Source organism: Bicyclus anynana, chromosome 4 (genome assembly GCF_947172395.1).
Source record: "Bicyclus anynana chromosome 4, ilBicAnyn1.1, whole genome shotgun sequence".
NCBI classification, from domain to species: domain Eukaryota; kingdom Metazoa; phylum Arthropoda; class Insecta; order Lepidoptera; family Nymphalidae; genus Bicyclus; species Bicyclus anynana.
The window spans coordinates 9,900,961-9,925,493 of NC_069086.1; the positions used below are offsets into that span (position 1 = coordinate 9,900,961).

General features: G+C 35.5%; 1 protein-coding gene across 1 annotated transcript in view; it reads left to right on the top strand.

The window, feature by feature from the left end:
• The window catches only part of LOC128199934 (uncharacterized), a 30,392-nt gene extending 6,603 nt beyond the window's left edge, over positions 1 to 23,789 (top strand). The window contains exons 3-12 of the mRNA XM_052891588.1: positions 5,657 to 5,948; positions 7,035 to 7,247; positions 9,335 to 9,571; positions 10,826 to 11,011; positions 13,298 to 13,540; positions 14,131 to 14,385; positions 16,715 to 16,940; positions 20,023 to 20,159; positions 20,565 to 20,633; positions 20,778 to 23,789. Of these exons, the coding sequence (XP_052747548.1) occupies positions 5,657 to 5,948; positions 7,035 to 7,247; positions 9,335 to 9,571; positions 10,826 to 11,011; positions 13,298 to 13,540; positions 14,131 to 14,385; positions 16,715 to 16,940; positions 20,023 to 20,159; positions 20,565 to 20,633; positions 20,778 to 23,633 (4,714 nt within the window). The 3' untranslated portion in view covers positions 23,634 to 23,789. The remainder of the gene's footprint in view (positions 1 to 5,656; positions 5,949 to 7,034; positions 7,248 to 9,334; positions 9,572 to 10,825; positions 11,012 to 13,297; positions 13,541 to 14,130; positions 14,386 to 16,714; positions 16,941 to 20,022; positions 20,160 to 20,564; positions 20,634 to 20,777) is intronic.
• Positions 23,790 to 24,533: the final 744 nt, after the last annotated feature.

Below are 24,533 nucleotides of genomic sequence, written 5' to 3' on the forward strand. Positions count from 1 at the left end.
TATGACATTTGATTCTTTATTTATGACCCCCGACGTACAAAGGAGAGAAGTTATAAGTTTGACGTGTCTGTCTGGCATTACAGCTTCTATACACTGAATAAGATGCTTTCTTGATTTTTTTAAGGTGTCGTGATCGAGGTTTTTGGAGTTTACTCCTTAAGAATCGATTTTTTATATATAAGGCGCCCGGTATGAGAAAAATCCGAGGGTTAAAACCAACTGAACTAACGAAAAAGTGTCACGTTTTTGGTGCGCACCTTTAGTGCGCAACTTTCTAATTTAGCTGTGAGTGTATTGAGACGTACATAGGGTATGCTGTATAGGCGACTATACCTATATACTATATGTTATTGGGCTTGTTTGTTTAATGATTATATCATTGTAAGAGTAAAATATATAATGTGAAGTATATTATAAAGTCTATTAGTTATTTTACAATTCTATACATTTAGTCTTCTTTAACATAAGTATTACTAAAGCCCTACTCGATGTGCACTGTTTACCAACAAAAAAAGTGTGTATGTTAAAAAAAACAAAAAGTTAGCTCGAAGCACGTCTCAATACTCGCGCCTTATAAGTGAAAGGTGCGCAACCGAGGTGCAGCAGGCCGCGGCGTGCGCACCCGCCTACAGAGTGCACATGGGTGCGATGTGCAAGTTGTTGGCGGCACAGCGCACGGTGAAAGGTGCGCAGAATAGGTTGCGCACAAAAAACGTAACGCATGTCAAAAACGTAACACAGTCATAACAATCGATTTTTCATTTATACCCCTCGGTACGTTTTTTGTGCGCAACCTATTCTGCGCACCTTTCACCGTCCGTAGCCGCCATAGCGTGCACATGCCTAGCGCGTCCGCACGCACGTGCACGCTGTTGGCGGGCGCGCACGCAGCGCTGCACCTCGGTTGCGCACCTTTCACTTTTCAGGCGTTGCTATTGAAAAGAGTAAACTCCATTCGTGCGACGGAGCTGACACACTTTTTTATCAATCAATCAATCATTTATTTGCAAACATGTAAAGAACATGGCAGTATAATATTTGTACAATGTTTTGTATTGTTATATATTGTTGGATCCTTCTATATCATGGATCTATTCGATGAAAAATCGATACGCCAAATCGAAAATATGAGCGTTTTTTGATTATGATGAAAATAATTTCTGATATTTAATATCAATTTATGGACATAAAAGTTGGTCTAACTAAATTAAGATTGTCGGGAATTTTTCCAAATTTTTAAATTAAACTTGTTATCTATTAGCCCAGAATCTTTGGAACATTTTTACAATTGATTAAGAAGTTAAATTTCTGTGAGTAGCTTGGTGAGACGCTCAACTTTTTTATTTATGAAAATTCTTGATTCTAGTAGCTAACTGGGTTGCCAGCTAAAAAAAATTCTGAGCGTTGGAAAGAGATAATGTAACACGCAATTTGTAGGACACTGCGGCTGTTAAGTTATATATGTTGTGTAGCTATTCACGGAAAATTATCATGATAGTAATGATCCTGGATCCTGGACTATTCGTGTTGTTTGGTGTCACCAGCAATTGGGTCTTGCGTATAGTGGTAGTTTTTGCTCAGGTGAGACTTAAGAAGCACAGAACGAGATGATTTAGAGAGAGCCCACTGGCATACGGCATTGATTTTGTGAATGTAATTTTTTAACGATTTTCATTTAAAATTGTAGTATGAGTAGATATACAATGCGTAAAATTTGCCAACAATCAGAGCAACCAGCCAAAGACCACAACTTAGTTTAAAATTGTTGAAATATTGTTGCAATATACGAGTATGTCAAACGAAGCGTTGCACATGCGCTTGTATCGGAGTGGACCCTAGAGACGTCCAGGCCGAACTTTGGCCTAAAAGTGTTCATGAAAATATAAATTTATCAAGTTTAAAAATATTATGGAATTTTTTTGGAGTTTTTGGGTAAATCGGGACATCCTTTATACAATATTAAGTTCGATAAATCTAATAAAATTTAAAGAAATAAAACAAAAAAAAGAAATAAAAAGAATCCATTTGCAACATGCAAAGGCCCTTAGGGTTATTATTATCAATACAGCCGTTCAGAAGTAAAGCGCAGACACACATTTTGATAAACTATACCAGTAACAACAATTATTTTATCTTTACAACCATTGCACAGGAAAACCAACTGTAGTTTATGGCTTAACTTAAATATGTATTTTGTATAAATAAATCAACACATATAAATAAAAATTGAAGTGATTGAAGTGTTTGTCTGTGATCTAAAAATAGACATGATTTTTTCCAAACGCTCATCGCTATTTACCTACACGATACTAAAACATAATCACGTTTTTTTAATTGTTGTCTGTCTGTCTTTTTCTTTGTCCGGGCTAATTTCTGGAATGGCTGCACTGATTTTAATGGGACTTTCATTGGGAGATTACCTACGTAGCAACATGTAGGTGACTTTTTGTCTAAAATACATGGTTACCGCGGGATACGTGAAAAAAAGAATTTCGCGCATATGAAGTTGCGGGCGTCCGGTAATAGAATAAATAAATAAAGATATGGTTTCATAAATTCTCACCATAAATAAAACAAATGACTATTTCTTTATATTTTGTAAAAAATATGCAACATTTATGGCGGGAACAATCCGACCCCATATAACAGTTAAGGTCAGACCCTCATAAACGGAACAGGGCACGTTGTATCGCCTTCAAATGTAATGGGGATAATTAAACTCGACATTATTATCCTCAGTTAACGGGGTGACCCATTTTTTTATCTCACATGCCACTGTAAATGCGTCTGAAAAGGGTTTGGTATTGTTCGTATAATATGTGAAGTCATCATGATTGTTAATATGATGACATAGAATATTAAATATTTATATAATATTATCATTATATAATATTTATAATAGTAGGTAAATATGAGCTACTTAAGTGATAAAGCATATGAGCAAATATTTTTTACATAGGCAAATATATACTGTATATTTTCTTTTACCAATTCATACACACACACACTAACAGCCGATGGACCTAGTGAGGTTGTCGACCAACACTGCGTCGTCCGGTGCGGGGTCGCCATTTCAGCAACTTGTGACTCTAACGTCCATTGGCTCTTAGAACTATGTCGCCTGCCCATTGTCATTTTACTTCGCGACTCGCTGAGCTAGGTCAGCAACTTTGGTTCTTTTATGGATCTCCTCATTTCTGATTCGATCACGCAGAAAAATTCTAAATAAAACTCGCTCTATCGCCCGCTGAGTGACTTTGAGCCTTTAATAAGATAGTTAGCGACCAAGTCTCGGATCCTGGCGACACGCACTGTTCGAAGACTTTAGTCTTCATGTTTCATTTCATACTACCTTCAGCAAATCAATAATTAATTGAATACACCACATTGAAGCCATAAACAATTAAATAATATAAAAAACATATTTACCTACGACGAAATTGACGCTTGTTTGCATACAAATCGCCTATTAGTACAAATTGACATATTTACTCTGCTATTTGACGCCCCCGCTTCCACTGTAATAATAAATTGTGTATACAGGTGAAAATTTTAAACCAGTTTGTATATGCTTGGTGCTATTTTAATGGCAATATGTTATGATGATATCATATGTTTTGATATAATAGGTATGTTTGTATGAAAATATTTATACACCCATTTTTATTTTCATACAGAATAAGTTCTTTTCAATCTTGTATGTTTACAGAAGTAGTATGAGTTATATTTTAGTTTAGAAGTTATATATTATACGTCATCAACTGATTGAAATTTTCCTGTGACGTGCTTAATTTGGCTGTAGCAGGGGGTTTGGGAAAGCGTAGAAGTTCTGCCTTATTAGATTTTTGAGAAGCATCTACTGTAAGTTCGGAAGCAACTACTGTAAGTGACTTTCAAACTGGGGGGCTCTGTGTGATGAAATTAGAAATAATATGCGTTAGGTTTACTTCAGACTCCCGTGTTGTACCTGCGTTTATTAACCTTATCAAGTGAAACTTTTTATGGGCGACGGTTCTTCACTTAAATAAGGTAGACCGTCTGATTGTTTTGTCAATCATTTTGAAATAACAAAAAAAACTATCAATCACCAAGTCAATAACGACCTTAATGAATTAAAAATGTCTGCCACTAGAATAGATCTACAAATACAATCTTAATAGCTGTAAATCTCTATTTGCGTGCAACTCGTCGTTGAAGTTAGGTGTCGGTCACAACTGCAGTCTGCGGTTGCGTTCCGGTTTGTCTTTTGATTGAAAAATCACAAAGTTCTAGGTCTGTTGTATTATTGTCGCACCAAGTTTTTGTAACCACATTGCAGAAGACAGGGCCATGATTAAAATAACGTGGTATTAGATTTAAAAAAAATGGAATTTTTATCCCCTATTATTCTGAGAGGAGACTTGTGCTCGACAGTTAAAATGAATATGATTTGTTAATAATTAAATGAATGATGATTGGCGGGATATAATATGATAAAACTTCAAACGTAGAATTAGAGAGAAACTTGTATAACATGTAAATTTTTCAACATTTTTGTTACAATCCCCATTTTCTTAGACTTCATTCAGCTGTATTAGCTGAAAACTAATACTTTTATGTACTAGTCAAAGGTCAAATAGACTTGTTTTAAAATCAACGTCTCAAATTTAATTGAAGCTAGTCATATTATGATAAATTCCCGTGAGTGACCGCAGCCTATACTTGCACAACACGGAAGGTGTGGCCATGCTCTTACACAAGCTCACTCGACGTGGACTCTGCCGCTACTCCTAGTTAAGTTACGAGCACTAAACACGAGTTACCATCGCCTTAATTGCGGTTGGCGAAAATTTAATTGATGCGGGTGCCCTGTTCACGTTTTCATTGACTAGCACGAAGAGCCTCCGTGCAAAGTTGGCAATTTGCACGTTTTAGTGCTTATTGCAACTGCCTTGTTGGTGCAGTGGTTGACCTATCTGGTTACAGATCAGGAATCCTGGGTCGGGTTATGAATTATTAATAACACACTTTCTATAAAAGAATTTTCTCGTCACATGGCAAAAAATTACGTTTTGTTTTTGAATTACGCTAACGCAATGGTGTATGTGTAGATTTATAGCTGATAGGACATGAGTTTGTTTTCCTACACGGGTCTATTTTGGAATATATAATAACTAATTGACTCAATTTTTATTAGTACCTATTTATCTTAAGCTGCAACTTATTACGGCATATGTACCAAGCGATTTAAAAGTTCAGTGTGATGGGGTGTAGAATCGTAGCTGTGGGGTATAGTATAGGTGGTATTAACTATACTACAGTCAAGGCGATAATCTTTGACATCGTTTATTTGTCTTCTTTCTTGATATTTATGTAAAAACCGTCCGCTAGACGCCCGCGACTTCGTCCGCGTGAAATTTAGTTTTTCCCAAATGCCTCGGGAACCATGGATTTTTCCGGGATTTAATGAAGTAGATGTCTTAATCCAGAATAAAATCTATTTCCATTCCATATTTCAGCTAAATCGGTTCAGTAGTTGCGGTGTTAAAGAGTTACAAACATCCATACGAACTTTCGCGTTTATAATATTAGTAGGATAACCATGAAATATCAACTTCAGAATCGTTTAATAAGGAAGGAAGTGCTTTTGACTTTAATATGAAATCTAAATTCATAGATTCATAGAAGAAAATCGCAATAAGCAAGCAACTAGCACTCCCGAGAATTCGTCGAATATTCAACATGTCAAAACAGCAAGTGATTGTGCAAAAACTATCAAAACAGATCAAAAACGTTCTAAAAATATAAAAGATGTTGAATCACGTACATTCGACACCAAATCTGTAATGGGGCCCGTAGTGAAGCTGCCGGTGGAATCGATCGTGATGCGGTACACAGAACCGCCACCGTGTCAACATCATCTGAAGAAAGCAACCACTCAACCTGGCGTTCAGAGAAAAATAGACGCTGTAAGTCAAAGTCAAAGTCAAAATTCATATATTTCAATTAGGTTTAGTTTACAAGCAATTTTTAAAGGTCAAGATTATGTCATAATTTAACTTATCTAATGGTGGTAATAATAGTCGAAAACTTAAAACTAAAGTTAGGAGGGTTCCAAACGCGCCTTGGTCCGAGAAGAGCCCACAACAAACTCAGCCAAGGTTTTTTTTTTGTTTACCACCATTTTACAAACTTATTTAAAACTAAGCACACAGTCGTATATAACACCAAGCTTTTTTATCATTAATGTAATCATTAAAACTATAATAAGCCTTTCCAAAAAGCTTGCGTTTAATAAACAGTTTAAAACTTTAAGTACTAGTACCTACTGTTTCAGAACGATGATACTATTTAGCATTTTCGTGACAATTTGTTATTTAACTTGTTAACAATAGACAATTTTCAGGTCGTAGACACACTATTTAACAATGGACTATTTTCAGTTCGTCTATCTATCAGTGTCTTGTGCACCTATCTACTAAGATACACAAGAAAAGATAGCGTTTTATCTATTAACATATAGCGGATATGACGATATACAGGAATAAAGCGCTATTAACGCCTACATTGCACGCCGATAATATAGCTGTTTAACGAATTTTAGAAATTGAATTCAAATAAAATGAAATTTATTGTTAAAATAAATCTTTTACAATGGAGCTGAGGACCCTGAATTAAGTCGCACAGAATCCACGCTCTTCCTGCTTAAATAAAAATAATTTTAACAATCATAATTATAGGATACAGGATTAATTGAAATAAGACTAATATGCATATAGAAATATGTATTTGTGTCTGTAAGTGATTGTGTGTGCGCGTGCGCGTGTGTGTGTGTGTGTGCGCGCGCGCGTGTGCGTGTGTATATATGTGTGTGTGTGTATGTGCGCATTCGTGTTTCAGCGTGATTCTAATACGGCTTTGTTCCAGGTAATACAGATTTAATGTATCTCAACACGCATAAATGTGTTTGTTAAAGTTTTAATTTAATTATTAACTTAGTGCTTTAGGACGTGAAAGTAGTTTGCATTTGTATAAAAGTATGAAATGTTATACAGGCGTGTTGCATGGATACTGCATGTGTGCAGCGTCTGACAGAGCTAGATAAAATGGTTAACGAGCTACGGACCAGAGCGACGAGGCTGGCCCGTCGTGAAGCCGAGCGGGTCGCAGTGTTGGAGCGAGCGGAGGCTGCCTGGGTAGAGCTGGAGCGTGGATATCAGCGCCGGTTATCTCTAGCGATAGAGAACGAAGACGACATGAATAAACAGGTTCTATACCATATTACCGAACACTCGCGACTTTATCCGCGAGGAAATCGCTTTTCTAATACAGCTACTTTTTTCCTTGAACTTGCCTTGCCTTTGGACCTCCTTAATCCGGCCATTTCGCAAAATCCGTTCGTAGCGAACGTCGAATATCTATGAACTACCTCCCTGCCAATATTCAACTTTTTAGTGGTTTTCGAGATATCGTCTTGAGTGGCCTTTATAGATTTAGAGATTAAACCAACTAGGTAATTAGATGTACTCATAAATATATTATTTTTTGGAGCTTTTAATCTGAGTGTTTATTAATAGTATAATCGGATTGTAGTCTAAGTACATTGCACTATTGAATTGGGTTAATTATTATGGATGAGCTAGTACCTACGCACCGAGCTGAATAGCTAAGAACATAATATAGTCTTCTTCAATACGATACGAGTAGGTCAATGTTTAAAAATACGAGATTTGATTTGATTTTTTACACTTTAGTTCTATATAATACAATTGTTTGTGTTTATCGTCTATGTTTGTTATAAGTTTTATTTACTTTTATTAACCGACTTCCAAAAAGGAGGAGGTTCTACGTTCGGCTGTATGTATGTTTTTTTTATGTATGTCCAGCGATAATTCCGTCAATGATGGACCGATTTCGAAAATTCTTTTTTTGTTTTGAAGGGTTTACTTCCAGGGTGGTCCCATTTTTTTCATGTCAGGATCTGATGGTGGCATCCTGGAGAAATTGAGGGGAACTTTCGAAAGTTGTAGAGACGGCTAGTGCGTTTGTTAGTGTTTCCATAAGGTATTTTAAACCACTACAACTTTATGAAGGTTTGGAGTTGGTCTGATGATGGAGCTGAAACACAGACGATGGAACTCTTCAACGATTTACAGCAGTTATCTTTTGTTTGGGCTTGATAAATTTGTATTGATGAGTACTTTCCACCTGTATGGGTTGTGACTGTATTAAGGGTCTGGTGATGAAGACGAGGGACAGTGAAGAGAACTCCTCGACGGTTCACAGTAGCTACCTCGTGTTTGGACTTGATAAATTTGTATTGATGAGAACTTTCCACCTAGATGGATTTTGACTGTACTAAGGGTCTGGTGATGAAGATGATGGACAGTGAAGAGAACTCCTCGACGGTTCACAGTAGCTACCTTGTGTTTGGACTTGATAAATTTGTGTTGATGAGAACTTTCCACCTAGATGGATTGTGACTGTATTAAGGGTCTGATGATGAAGACGAGGGACAGTGAAGAGAACTCTTCGACGGTTCACAGTAGCTACCTTGAATTTGGACTTGATAAATTTGTATTGATGAGAACTTTCCACCTAGATGGATTGCGACTGTATTAAGGGTCTGGTGATGAAGACGGAGCACAGTGAAGAGAACTCCTCGACGGCTTACAGTAGCTACCTTGTGTTTGGACTTGATAAATTTGTATTGATGAGAACTTTCCACTTAGATAGGTTGTGACTGTACACACGCAGTGGGTATGCTAACACTAAAAATAAAAAAATAAAAATTTTAATAAAAAAAATTCAACCGACTTCCAACTCAAAAAATAACTTTAACTAAAAAGCAAAAAATAACATCCTACCTATGTGCTACCTTCTGATCAGTTTGAAGTCGGTGCCAAGCCAGTGTCGTGTTTTAATTAAAGCTGTTTCTGGAATAACCACAGAAATTTTGTAGTTTAAACGTATTTAATTAAAACATCACTGGCTTGGCACCGCCTTCAAACTGATCAGAAGGTAGCACATAGGTAGGATGTTATTTTTTGCTTTTTAGTTAAAGTTATTTTTTGAGTTGGAAGTCGGTTGAATTTTTTTTATTAAAATTTTTATATCTTTACTAGCTGACGCCACGCGGTTTCACCCGCGTGGTTCCCGTGGATAATATATAGCCTATAGCCTTCCTCGATAAATCTGACACTGAAAGAAATTTTCAAATCGGACCTGTAATTCCTGAGATTAGCGCGTTCAATCAAACAAACAAACTCTTAAGCTTTATGATATTATTATAGATTCGGTATTTTAGCCGTCTAAAAGCTGCAAAGGTTAATTAACATGACGTGATTAATTTCAGATCAAAAAGACTATAGAAGAACGAAACGCTTATAAAACTATATGTACAAGTTTAGCTGGAACTTTGAAGGAGCGCGGTGACGCAGCGGAGAAAGAAGTAGATCGTCTGAGATCTTTGGAGAAAGAAGTTTATGATCGAGCTTGCGTTAGACAACGACTAAGCGAAGAGTCTGCGAAAGGCGACGCTGAACTCGCGGAGCAGTTATGCCGCACTTCGCAATTGGACAGAGATCTTCAAGTAAACTTTGACAACTTGTTAGTCTTTGTTAACGAGCTAAAACGTCTTGGCCTTCTAAAAGCAGACATTATTATTCCCAAACTGATCTACCCTGAGCAGTTTCTAGTATTTCAAATATGTAGTTGTTTTAAGTTACGGTTTCTGTAAAGTTGTGCATTACTTATTAGGGTTACCAATGTTTTATTGTGTACGTTATTTCGGGAACTTTATGAGACAAATAAATGTTCATGTTCATCATGTTCATCATCATCATCATTATCACCCATATTCAGCTCACTGCTGAGCTCCAAGTCTCCTCTTGGAATGAGAGGGGTTAGGCCAATGTTATCCTAATCTTAATGTGATCGTCAGTTCGCTGAGAGCTGCGTTATGGGTCCAAAAATTCATATCCCCTCTTCTATACAGAGGGCTGGCATAGACCTGTAATGGGCCATTCTAAAAGGCTTATGATGATTGATGATGCACCCTATGTGCAGTTTTATTGGCGTACCTATTTCTCTATGATAACATAAATAAGATCAGCTAAAAGCTAAGATAACCTATGATATAATGATTTTTGTAAGCGACTATTAGGCTATGGTTGTGCCGAATCTTGGCACAGTTTTTACGATCTATTATCAACCTATATTCAGCTCACTGCTGAGCACGAGGTTCCTCTCAGAATGAGAGGCTCAATGCGTATTGATGCGTATTGAATTAAGAAAATTCTCAGTTAAGCAGGATTCCTCACGATGTTTTTCCTTCACCGTTTGAGACAAGTTTAATTTCTTAAAATGCACATAAATTAAAAATTGGAGGTGCAAGCCACGCGGACCGGATTCGAACCTACGCCCTCCGCAATTTGAGGCAGAGGTTATATTCACTGGGCTATCACGGTTTTTACGATTAACTGAAATGAACAGGAAATATCAGTCGTTTAAAAAAAAAAATATGTAGCTGATTGATATTGAAATAAAAAGTTCCAGTTACTTTTGAAAAACGTAAGAGTAGTAAGTATTTAAAGAAGGTACCCAATAGCTCGTTATTTTTAAGTCAGTTATTTGTACTGTAATTTTAAAGCCATTCTTTCAATTTTCAATTAAATTCTTTAGAATAAAATATCCATCAATCTTGATTAAATGCTCGTACCATTAAAATGGTGGAATTCTGTTTTAATTTGAAAACAAGAAAAATAATTAAATATAACTTTCATTAAAAAGAAAATTGCTCCTTTTTAATTTTTCTTATAATAATTTTATATTATTTAATGGCCAGTTCAAAGAAGAGCATGCTCGTAGAAAAGTCGCTTCTATGAGGAGCGAGTTGGAGTCAAGTCAATGCTTGTCTTGTGAAGCTGAGCGAGCTATGCGTTTTGAACTATCGACGCTGAAAGCACAAATTACCGAAGTGTCGAAGAAGCTGTTGGCAGAAGAGGACAAGAAGAATTCTATTAAAATTGAGGTAATTCTATTCTGATTTTTTGAAGTAGAATAACAATATTTAACAGTCTTGCATTGAGCATTATTTTTACCGTGTTTCGTGGAACCATGTAAATGTCAGTAAAAAATTAAAAAATGTTTTATAAGTATAAGTAATATTTATTCATTAAGTTTGCAATTTAGATCGCTCGTTACTGATAAACAAAATTGGTGAATATTTGCATATTATCACATATTATTAATCAAACATCAAATTACTTGAGCGTCGAATATTATTTTATATTCCGTCATGAAAAACACAAATACGTGACTCCGAATAGACTATGTGATAAATACAGCTAACTAATCGAACCAACATGAACCAGTATGAAAATAATTAAAGTAGCTATATAACCAAACTTACTAGAATTTCGAGTTTTACTTAGATATCTATACTAATATTATAAAGCTGAAGAGTTTGTTTGTTTGTTTGTTTGATTGAACGCGTTAATCTCAGGAGCTACTGCTTTGATTTGAAAAATTCTTTCGATGTTACATAGCCCATTTAATAAGGAAGGCTATAGGCTATATATTATCCCTGTATTCGTACGGGAACGGGAACCACGCGGTAGAAACCACGCGGCGTCAGCTAGTAATAAATATTTGTTTAAAATGTGTTTAACATTCTTGTTGATATTATTGAACATGGAAAAATTTCCATTGTTTTACGTGAATCCAGACAATCAGAAGGTACAAGTGTATTTAGAATTTAGATTATGTATTACTAAAACTACTTTTTTACTATTTTTTAATTAATAGTTTGCGATATCTCGTTCCTATGCTCAGAATTTTTTATTACCTGGTAACCAAAAAAAAAAGGTAAAAAGATCATGGTCATCAAAGGTCAGCAAAATTAACTTGTTATTAATCAATTGAAAAATGATTCCCGGATCCCTGATTTATATTAGTCATCTATTACAGAATAGTAAAAAAAAATAGTATCAGCACATATTCCAATCAGTTATTCTGTTATTGATTGTGGTTAAATAACAATAAATTATTAGAAGCATGTCAGATTACGTGCTAAGACATAAATATACAACGATCGCGCATTTGTCGCGATAGTTTAAACAATTTATTAATTGTTTATAACTATTGCTATGGGGATTTAAAATACAAACATAAGGTACATATTTGAATATAAAATCTACTTGCTTTGTGCGCCTTGCTATTGAGTACTTAGTTACCAAACGATTGTCATGAAATTGTGCGTAAACGTGGTACAGAAATATACTGGGTGGTAGTATCGAACTTTGTTGCGGCAATTTGGAGTTAGCGGCCCCCTGTATTCATCTACTGCTGGACATAGGCCTTTCCGAGAGTGCGCCATCACCCATGATTTTTTTTTTTTTTATTCTTTACAAGTTAGCCCTTGACTACAATCTCACCTGATGGTAAGTGATGATGCAGTCTAAGATGGGAGCGGGCTAACTTGTTAGGAGGAGGATGAAAATCCACACCCCTTTCGGTTTCTACACGGCATCGTACCGGAACGCTAAATCGCTTGGCGGTACGTCTTTGCCGGTAGGGTGGTAACTAGCCACGGCCGAAGCCTCCCACCAGCCAGCAGCAGACCTGGACAAATTAAGAAAATCTCAATCTGCCCAGCCGGGGATCGAACCCAGGATTTCCGTTTTCCCCCGCCTTCCTCATCCAGCCTCTTAATGTCGTCGGACCATCCAGCTAGAGGGCGTTCTGCACTCTAGAACACGTCTGCCCCAGGGGCAATCCGCTCTGCGTCTAAAATGGCCCATCCACTGCCACTTCAGTTTGCTTCAAATTAATGTAGTTCTCCTCATTAAACCTCCTTGCATGAGTAAAACGCTGGGAAACTTGCTTCCTTGAAAATGTAGAGCTTTTCCGAGACTACTACTTCCATGTTTATTTATGCCAAACAGCGTTGAGTTCCGGGCATTGTTGCCTGGGAATAATAGACAATAGGCAGATAGACGCGCACAGGGTAGGACGTTGTAAGACGTGTTGCTTGTACGTATTGTGAAATGGTGGGGTATGATGCAACATAAGACATGCTCTCCGAAGTACGGGGGTCAGGGGTGTAACCCCATCAACTTCTAAACTCCGACTAAGAATATGCATCAAAAGACTGTGAAGTCTATCGGTATGTAAATAATAAGGTATTTCCTCTTCAGAAAAGTAAGTCTTTGCAGAAAATAGATTTACTAATTTTACATTAACTCCAGCCAAAGCCAAAGCCAAAGCTAGCCATTTGTATTTTATGTTCAGGTAAAACAAGTTTTCGTTTTTCCAGCTCGTAAAATATAGACAAGAAAAAGCAGATATAATTGAAGATTTAGATGGTTGCAAAGATATGTGTGACAGCCGGATGAAGGCTAAAGTAGATGAGTTAAATCTGAAGAAGGAGCAGTTGAATGAATTAAAGGAAAAGGTTTTGGAGTGCCAGTGCAAACTACCGTTAGATGTCGGCGTAGAGGTCAAACGGACGCCGTCTCTAGCAGCACTTTGTCATTGTACTCCTGAAGATAAAGTTCTAGTAGGTGTATTTAAAAGTATAGTATTTTATAGATGTTCGCACTCATGTTATATATATACTAGATAAATCGAAGTTCTCGAGGACAATTTTCAATTCTGAGGATAAAATTATTAATGTCCTCGCTCAGGTATCCCCTGATAACTTATTTTTTTAAAGAGGCTGAAAGTGCACCAGATTCCGAACGTAAACGGCTTTTTTTTCAATATTGTTTCAATTTACTTTTATACGTCTCTAGACGGAAGACGAATGTCAAATGTAGACCTGTAAGAGTTAAGACGACTCTTAAATACCTGTTAACACTCACCTTCTGCGCTATTTTTCTTTTATGATTTCACTAACGGACGCCCGCGAGTTTGTCAGAGTGAAATTCAGTTTTTCACAAATCCCGCGGGAACCATGGATTTTCCGGGATGAAAAGTAGCCTATGTGTTAATCCAAAGTAAATGTATTTCAATTCTAAATTTCAGCCAATTTGCTTCAGTAGTAGCGGCGTTAAAGAGTAACAAACATCCATACAAACTTTTGAGTTTATTATGTTAGTAGGATTTATTATGATTGGATTATGGATTTAATTTTTTTTTAATTTTCAGGATTCCTGCTCATGTATTTCATTGCGGAGTCAACTTCTATCAAATCTTTTAGCGGATTTATTCGGAGGGCTTCAAGCAGAGCTCACCTCGTCAGGATTGTTGATGCCGTGTAGTATGTTATTGTGTATCGATGATCGGCACAATTGGGACCGCTCTTCGGCTGTTAAATCGAGCCTGCGCAGTTTCTTCGCGCAATTGCTAGTAGCCGAGCTAGACATTGCGATTGCAACTTCGATTGAAAAGTACCATGTAAAAGTGAGTAACGTTTTCAGTTTTTACAAATACGACTACGTCCACGTGATATTCAGTTTTTCACCAATCCCGTAGGAGCCATGGATTATTTCGGAATAAAAAATAGGTATAGGGTATACGACAATCTCCTTTTCAAATTCCAGCCAAATCCATTCAGTAGTTTTTCCGTGATCGAGATAGAAACATTCTCGAATTCTTCTTTATTTCTTTGTCCAATTATGGTATTAAATAGACCAGTCATGGCGTGTACAGTTTTTCATTTTGTAAGTATTAACTAACCGTTTCCCTGCCATAAACTATTTTGTATATGTATAAAACGCATTTCAAGAACGGTAGGTTTGCCACGAATTGCATGTATTTGTACTTGTAGTTATGCATTAATATTCAAGTTAATTAATAATTTTAATTTATTTCTGACTCTACTAGCTGCATAGTATTAAAATCATGCAATTTTCTTTGTGTTTTGACAGTCTCCGTGACGCAGTGGTATGCGCAGTGGATTTACAAGACGAAGGTCCTGTATTCGACCCCCGGCTGGGTCAATTGAAGTTTCTTAATTGGGCCAGGTCTGGTCGGAGGCTTCGGCCGTGGCTAGTCGACGATGTCACGTAGAAGCCGAAAGGGGCTGTGGATTTTCATACTTCTTCTAACAAGTTAATCCGCTTCCATCTTAGATTGCATCATTACTTACTATCAGGTGAGATTGTCACCAAGGGCTAACTTGTAAATAATAAAAAAAAGTAGCATAACATCGAAAGAATGTGGCTGATATCTGAATAGAGTCCAACCAATCAAATTCGAGAAAACATCACCCCACATAGCGTGATGCCAAATTAACAATGGGATGGGATGCATTATGTTTTCGAGCTACAATGAAGCTATTGTCTATAGAGATGTATAAATACTTAATCTCAGCCTTTTTAGAGCAGAGCGTTAGTCGACTAACCGAGCGACACGGCGTCTGCTTGCGCGCGCGCCTCTTATGGTCTTTGTTCCCTGGTTTATATAATTTATTGTGTGTGTGTGTAACATTACCGTGTTTCAAATATTAAACTATATCCACACTTAGACCTCCATAATCCGGCCCTATTGCAAAATCCGCCCTTAGCGGACACCTATTATCTATAAATTACCTCCCTGCCAAATTCATCTTTGTACCTCGAGCCGTTTTCAAGAATACGTGATGAGTGACCTTTCGCATAGATTAAAATATATTCATACACCGCCATTTACCTACCTGCTATAACGATTCAAAGTCATTCTCTTAGCCAATTACGTACATCTTCGAGTTATTGGCTGTTTTCCTACTAATTAAAAACTTCTTGCACGGCTTGTGTGCTATAGATAGCGAGAGATAGAGACTAATTCAAAACACACTGTCAAATTATAAAAAAAAACATTCGTTTAGACATTAGCGCTACTGAGCCTGTAAAATTTCTCATTCCTAAGTTTGCTTTTAAGATTATTGCTATTACCATTACATAAGAAATAATAACAATCCGTTAATGATTATTTACCATTAATAAATACAAGTTCTATTTATTTTAAATTACATTATACCTATATCTGTTATTGCTGGACTTAAATAACTGCATTATTCCTTGCGTAAGACCAATTTCCATTAAGTAACTAGGTACATAGATGATTGAATTCTTTAAAAATTCTACAATTATTTTTTTATTGTCTATTTCCAAGAACTAAAGTAAGTCTTTAATTCGACTGATGTTGCGCAATATTTTGGCTGATTCTAAGGTATTTAATTATTTTTTAATTACATACACCATTTGTACCTACCATATATATAAATATGGGACAACATTTCTAATACTGGAATCTAGGATAAAATGTGTTATAATTCTTATTTATTATTATTTTTTTTTAAGAATTATATATTTTTTATACTATTTACCAATATTCCCATTCCCCTCCAACTAGTCGGGAAAGACTGTGCTAGGAGTGGGACCAGACCAACGGGGTGAGGATTGAATCACCACCCCTCGGTGATGAATCCAACCCCTCTTACCGTTGAGCTATTGAGGCTTAAACCTACATAAATTCGGTTTAAAGATACATAGTTGTCCAAAATGAACATGAATGAAACAATGAATGAAATTACATGCATCATAATTTTGCAGACAGCATGTATTATTACAAAATTATAACAAAAATGTAATTACCAGGTTCTTTTCAATATTCTTGTCTATGTTTGTAAGGAAGTAGGACTTAATAGAATTTGAAAATGTTACCATGTTGTTTCCAAGTCCCTTTTTCGCCTTTAAATTTGAAAAAAAATCCTTTGGACAAGGTAACGTAAGTTGTTTTTACTTTGCAGTGGGTTGGAAAAACTTGCGCGGATGTAGCGAGATTAAAACCAGATCCCGAGGATGATGAAAACGAGGGTTGGGAGCAGCGGGCGATAGAGCGTCGGGCACACACGTTGGCAACAAAGATTGCAGAGCAATTGTTTGAAGAGAGGGCTGAGCAACTCAAGCAAAAGGCCAAAGAAATAGTGACCAGTGGACCACCACCATGCGAATGTAAAACTAATCAACGTACTCGTAAGTACCTACCACGTATTTTGACAGCCTCCGTGGCGCAGTGGTATGCGCGGTGGATTTACAAGACGGAGGTCCTAGGTTCGATCCCCGGCTGGGCAGATTGAGAATTTCTTAATTTGTCCAGGTCTGGCTGGTGGGAGGCTTCGGCCGTGGCTAGTTACCACCCTACCGACAAAGACGTACCGCCAAGCGATTTAGCGTTCCGGTACGATGCCGTGTAGAAACCGAAAGGGGTGTGGATTTTCATCCTCCTCCTAACAAGTTAGCCCGCTTCCATCTTAAACTGCATCATCACTACCATGAGGTGAGATTGTAGTCAAGGGCTAACTTGTAAAGAAAAAAAAATGGATGTAATTTTTTAACTCCCGACGCGAAAAGAGGGGTGTTATTAGTTTGACGTGTGTTGTTTGACGACGTTTGACGTGTCTGTCTGTCAGTCTGTTTTTGTATTAAAGGTGACTTACCTACAAGTTCTTTTTTTCTTGTGAGTTTTGGTGGTTCTTAGACATGTTTTATGAAAATCGGTTGAACCGTTTAAAAGTTCTGGGGTGTGAAAATAAGTAAGGACAACTGAATGTCTGCAAATATACTCAAATGAAAGCGCACTGAAAAGAATATTGATGATATAATCGAACGTGTAATTAACAATTTCATGGTCTTTCCTAGTTATTAGTTCCTCTTTCCTTATACGTACTGCATAGATGTGGATTGCTCTCCCAGCTTCAGTTTTCCCCACCACCACCATACCATATGGGTATCTTCAAGTCAAGAGTGAATAGGCATCTTTTAGGCAAGCGCGTTCTACCATAGACTGCATCATTGCTTACCATCAGGCAGCTAAGCGCTTGCTTATAAAAATAAAAATAAAATACCTTCGGGAGTTTTTCAGTTTTTTTTAATTTTGCGAGTATGTTATTGTTGAATTGGTAGTTAAGCTTTTTCTGACACAGCTCTACTGAAATACCGTTAGATTATAATCTTTCTCGCGAGACTGTGAACTTTCGAAAGATTGTGAAGCAAGACTTCCAAGCACAAGGGTCTCGAGCCACCAGCTTGCAGCGGCACCCTGCAACCGGCTTGATATCCTCGATCGAACTTATTGGGGGTCGACAAACACTGCACATTCCGGTGCGGGGTCGCTATTCCTGCACATTGGGACCCCAACGTCCACCCGCAATAATTCACTATAATATTTTACTAAACTTAAGGTTACATGGAAGTGACTGCTATGAAGCGATGCAAGCCGCTTTTTGTATTCTTCTTCTTTTGTTTAATGATTGTTGGTTTCCTTGTTTTGTGATGTAAAAATAAATTGTGTAAATAAATAAATAAGCTAACTTAATATTAATTAATAACATAATTGTTCATGGATTACTTTAAAAGAATATGAGATTAGAGTATTAACTAATGCAGGTAATATTTTAACGTTTATATTATAAAGTATAGAATTTTTTTGATTAGTCACTGAGTGAATTAGCAGTATTTAGCTGTTATTTAGTACAAAAGATAAAAAGAAGGACGTAGCTACATGATTCAAATCATATAGTTAGGTTTTTACATTTGCATGTCACCGTTAATCATCGATAAGAGAAATTCATACGACATATTTACACTATGTTAATTATAGAAGAATATTATTCCCGGCATGTGTAACAAAGGTATACTGGTACTGGACTGGTAGGTATAGTTCGTGGCCTGTAAGTTGAACCATGTGCAGAAATTTTCAATTATGTAACATCATATTTCACTAAATTTGATTTAATTTCATTTCAAGAAAATTAAACGACCAAAACCAACTTTAGGGAAGGCAAGAAGAATGGTGTTTCGATTACTTTAATGATATCAGTTATGACTGATGATATCACATTCCGGAGCACATAACTGGACATGTCAGTCTCTTACCAATAGGCCTCAACCCTGATAGACGTTGAAAGATAATCAAACCGGGGAAGAAAAGACCTCCCGCGCCTTAGCCGAGCGAGGAGGTTCTCCACAAGGTCCATATGTGCCTTATCTGGCAGGAGAGGACCTATACGAGGACAGCAAAACCAATGTTAAATTTAATTACACGCTTTAAATATTGTCAGTTTTCTCAATAATTTTAATTGGAGATCAAAGTGGTTTTGATTTTTGATAAGAAGTGGAATGCGCAATTAAACCCCGGATCTGATAACATGTACTTTAATGAATTTTTTAGCTAAAAGTTTTACATAGGTATTTTATTGCATTACTACACAAAAACATGATATAAAATACATAGTTGATCCATATCAAAGTACTCGTATAATTGAGAATTTTTTGATATTTATTAACACAGAGAACATAATTCTAGTCTATAAATTAGCTTTTTATTTTTCGGGTAAAAATAACGTTTGCTAAATTCAAAATAAAATGAACTGACCTACGCAATTTTAGACTTCGTTATACTATAGTAATTATAGTAACGTGAAGATTAATAATTGAAGATATCAAACCATGACCAGAGTAAAAGAATACGAGTACATTTCTATGCATTATTAAAATTAGCCTACCTAGTTAAGTACTTATTCTCATACCTACCAAAATAAAAAAAAACCAATAATAACGATCGAGCCGGCCGGCCATTGAAGGGTGCGCCCAGAAATACCGTTACACGATATCCTACTTCCTACTAATATTATAAACGCGAAAGTTTGTATGTTTGTTTGGATGTTTGTTACTCTTTAACGCCGCTACTACTGAAGCGATTTGGCTAAAATTTGGAATGGAAATGGATTTTACTCTGGATTAACACATAGGCTACTTTTTATCCCAAAAAATCCATGGTTTCCCGAGATTTGCGAAAACTAATGATTTTAATTATATGAATGTTTGTCACTCTTTCACGCCTCGACTACTTAACCGAATTAGCTGAAATTGGTATTGAGATATATTATAGCATGGATTAAAACATAGGCTACTTTTATCCCGGAAAAATCCATGGTTCCCGAGGGATTTGTGAAAAACTAAACTCCACGCGGGCGAAGTCGCGGGCGTTCTCTAGTTTTTAAATATTACATTTTTACTAATATCATCTTGTTCACTGGTGTTCTTTTTCTATTAGCGGCAGTGTTTCGTTGCCTCGTCAAACCGCCTACCACCAACACTGCGTTTAAGAATAGCGAAGTGGCTCCTTCTTACATGAGACGCACTATGCAAGACGTCACTCAGCTGAAGCATCAACTCCACGATTTAAAAAAGGTTATAAGACCCGATTATTTAAAACTAGCCGTCCCGCGGTTTCACTTTCGTAGTTCCCGTAGGTATACAGGGATTACATATTATATGACACTCACAAAAAATTTACAAAAAATGACGGTTAGACAATACAAATCATTTTGTCTCCAAATAACCAGAAGGTTTCAAATAATATAAAAAAACATAATAAAAAAAAGTATCATTAAAATCGGAGCTGTTCTTGAGGACTTTATATTGCTTGTTTTATGTACTCATCGATGCGACTAGTAGTGAGATCACTGTACGTACTTGCCTACTAATTGAAGAAAAATCACACAACTAAGAAATATAAAATAAATAAATATTGAACTGCTAAAACAAATAAAATACTAAGAAAAAATCAATTACTTTTTTTTTTTTTTATAACAGGAAGCGATTAAAAAAGAAGATTTACGCCACATGGAAGAGAAGCTTAACAAGATAATTGGTCGTGTTTCGGTGAGCTGTACCTGTATTTTATATATTTCTTTGTTTAAATAGTGTACGATTACTAACCAGCAATATATGACTGGTCAAAGATTTATTTTAGTTTAAAATATAACTTTAAATGAAGTATAATTAATTTATATATTTTTATTACAGAAGGTCGAAAGTCCTACAACAAGCAAGAGTACTAAGTGTGTTAAAAGTAACCAAGAACAAAACTACAACGAAAAGCTTAAAACATATGACTATAGAAATAACAAAGACACGATAAATTCTGTTGGTCTAAAAAAGTTAGACAAGAGTATTTTAAAAAAATATATAAAAAGATCTTCAAATTTACATCTTGGACGAATAGATAAAAAGTCAAACAATGTTTTCAAAAAATTAGATCAATCTTTTGCCGTTAATCTTTGTCTATGTAGTGGTCAAGAGGCTCCCAACGAATTAAGCCAAGCTATTCAGCGCAATATCAACTTGAAACCTTCATGGAAACAAAAAAAATCAAAAGATTTAATTTCTAATGTCACTAGTGTCAAACAATCGAAGCCAATTAGCACACTTGTCATGAAAGAAAAAAATAATAAACTTTCGACAAAATCTACTTGTCCTACTGAATGTACTTGTTTTCATAAAATCCCTTCTAACACTTCGATTGATAAACTTCTCGAGAAATTATCAAAATGGAATAGCAGTTTCAATTTGAAAGAAGCAGAAACAAAGTGTTTGGAAAATAAAAATACTATCGAAAATATTAAAAATAAAACTTTGATTTCTGACTTGGTCAACTTGGTAAATAGTGAAGCAGTAAACGATGAGACATTGAACCTAAAGGGTGATAATACTCAGCTTAATAAACATAATTATAATAAAGATACAGCGTCTAAAAACATATTAGCGTATACTACTGAATCTGAGTATATAGGTGCAATAAATTTGGAAAAGAGTAACTACAATATCTGCAAATGTCCAAAAAATGGCAAAATTAAGTGTAGTGATACAACATTCCGTTGTATAAATGATGATATATGTGAATGTAGGAGTTTTGGCCTAAGTAAAATATCTCAAACATCTGAATTTAATATCTTATCTGATATAAGTAAAATATCACAAGTTTATTTAGCAGAGACTGACAATCCCCGATTTAAATGTATTTCAACAGATACAAAATCTTTAATTAAAAATGATGGTAAAAAAGGCGAAATAAGTGAGAATACTTTTATTCACGATCTAGTCAAAAAATCACAATTGTTTCCAAATGTCTGTGATTATTCGGTAAAATTTTTAGGTGTGACCCTTACAAATACAAATTCATCGAATAGGTCAAAAAAAAACTACGATGATAGTATGTTGCGGACGTCTATTAAAGAACCAAGTAATCAAGATTTAAATATGGATGTGATTGAAAACAAAAGTAATAATTCTATCAATTCAAAAAGTTTTGTAAAGAAAGATTTCAACTGCGACTATGCTACTAAAAACAACGATGTTTTAGGTGAATTACTTGTTAATGAAGATAATTGCGTTTGTTGTAAAAACAATGAAATATCTAATGATTTAGAGTTAAATACTTTTAATTTATTAGGAAAACATATAAAAGAAAAACTGGGAGAATATCTAAGTTCTACTGACAAGTCTGGTATATCAACCGATGAAAAAAATCAAATATACAGTACGATCTTGATAAAAGTAAAGGAAATAATTTCAGAAAGTACTAAAGGATTAAGTTGCAACTATTGTAAGGAAAGCGTTAATGATGGAAACTGGTCAAGGGCCTATGGGATGTTAAAAGAATATTTAAAAGTAAAGATAAAACGTGTTCAATGTTCTTGTGTATCAAGTGAAGGAAACGTAAAATCAATTTTGGAAAACGTGTGTGATTTAATAGAACATGATTTTCAGCGATTAAAGCAAAAATGTAAATGTAAAAATGATGATGAAAATGGGCAGAAGTCAAATTCTGTGCCCTTAGCTAAAGATTCTATTAATGAAACTACAGTTGGAAATAAAACTGAGCGTGATATTAAAAATTATGAGCATATTTTGTTTCAACTAGCCTCATATATGCATCTTGATAAATCATGCGACGTACTGGACAATGTTAAAACAAGTATAAAGACATGTGAGAAGAAAGTTTCTTGTGAATTTAAAATGTTTGGTACTGACTGTTGTTGTAAATACAATAATACAGAGATATCTGATTCCGAAAAGAAGCCTATTGTTAACCATTGCATTAACATTACATCAAAGAATAACGGTATTTTAAAAGACCCATTAAACAAATCTAAATTAAACTGTTCGATTAGCAGTTCATTGCCTACGAAAGAGAATATATCTAAGTTGGATCTTCCGGCAAATATTCCTTATATCGGCTGTACGTTGAGCTCTAAATCGTTACTTCAAAATAACACCAACAAAATTGGCTGTATTTGGAAAACAGTAACAGATAAAACAAGCCTTAGAAAGTGTTCTTACATTATGCGAAACGTGCTTACAAAGAAAGACTCGGAAAATTATAAAAGCAATTTGCACGCCGTTAACAGCCAAACAAAAAATATGAGTGCTATTGAAGTTAATACATTAAATAATGATGAAAATATTGTGTTGAAATACTATACTGATAGTAGTTATAATATAAATAAAAATATTAAAACCTTCGATGAGATAGATACAAGTACGGAAAATGATAATGATACTGACAACTCTTCACCAAATCGCGAATGTGAAACACGACAATTTACTAATGATAATGGTTATCAAACAGATCCAAATGATAAAACATATCTATATGATTCTTTACATTTACCCACTGCTACCGAAACATTTCCAAATTCTGTTGAAAGTAAAACTGTAGACATTGATAATTCATCCCATCTACAACAGGAAACATGTGTCTGCAAAATGGTACCCATTTGTCATGTCAAAATGCTAGTAAATAATATAGAAAAAAAATTAATACAGACCAAGTGTACGTGTGATTCGTCAAATACAGCACACTGCTCGGTTCATTCTTAAAATAATAAGTAATATATATAACATTAAATTATATATTAGTATGGTATAAATAATTGAATTCAGTTAAGTTATTTTTGTGTGGTTGAAAACTTATTGACTAGAAATTTTGTTATCATTTAAATTTTTGTAGGTGCTATTTTTTATTCTGTGGCAATAGTAATAGTAATAAATTATATAATTTATTGTAAATGAGATTTTTATTTTATACCAGCCGTCACCCTGAGGTATTACCCGCGTAGTTCCAGTTCCCGTGAGAATACAGATAAAATATACCCTGTGTCACTCAACAAATAACTTGGCTTTCTAGTAGTAAAAGAATTTTCAAAAACGGTTCAGTAGATCAAGAGAACATTACCAAAAACACTAAATAACTAGCGGACTTGGTCAAGCTTCGCTTTGAATTATGTTCACTTCTCTCCTACCCATACCTTACCGTACTCCCACCCTACCCCTACCCTACCCTACCCTACCCCTATTAGATATGAGCTGTTGCTGTGATAATAGTAATGTCGCCCTAAACAAATTTCGGTCACGCATCGGCGCCCAATCTACTCTTTCGAACGCAGAATATCTTAGTACAAAAAATGTGTGTGCCAATAAAGGTTCATTGTCTATTCCCTTACTCTCATATAGTCTAATGGACAGCTGGTGCTGTAAATAAGATTTATTGTCATATAAATAAGATACGTCCCTGAATTCTTTTGAGATTCCGGTATTAGAGTCACTACCAATGGCCATACCTGACATTTTAAAAGTGCTTGGATAAGGAATTTCTTTAAAATTGGTTGATATTCCCCTTCTCCGCTGTGTTGTTTTGTGTTATGCGCCCAGCCAAAATTGGTAAGATTCTACAATAGCAACTTTGTACACCCGTTTTAATATAAAAATTGCTGCAGTTCT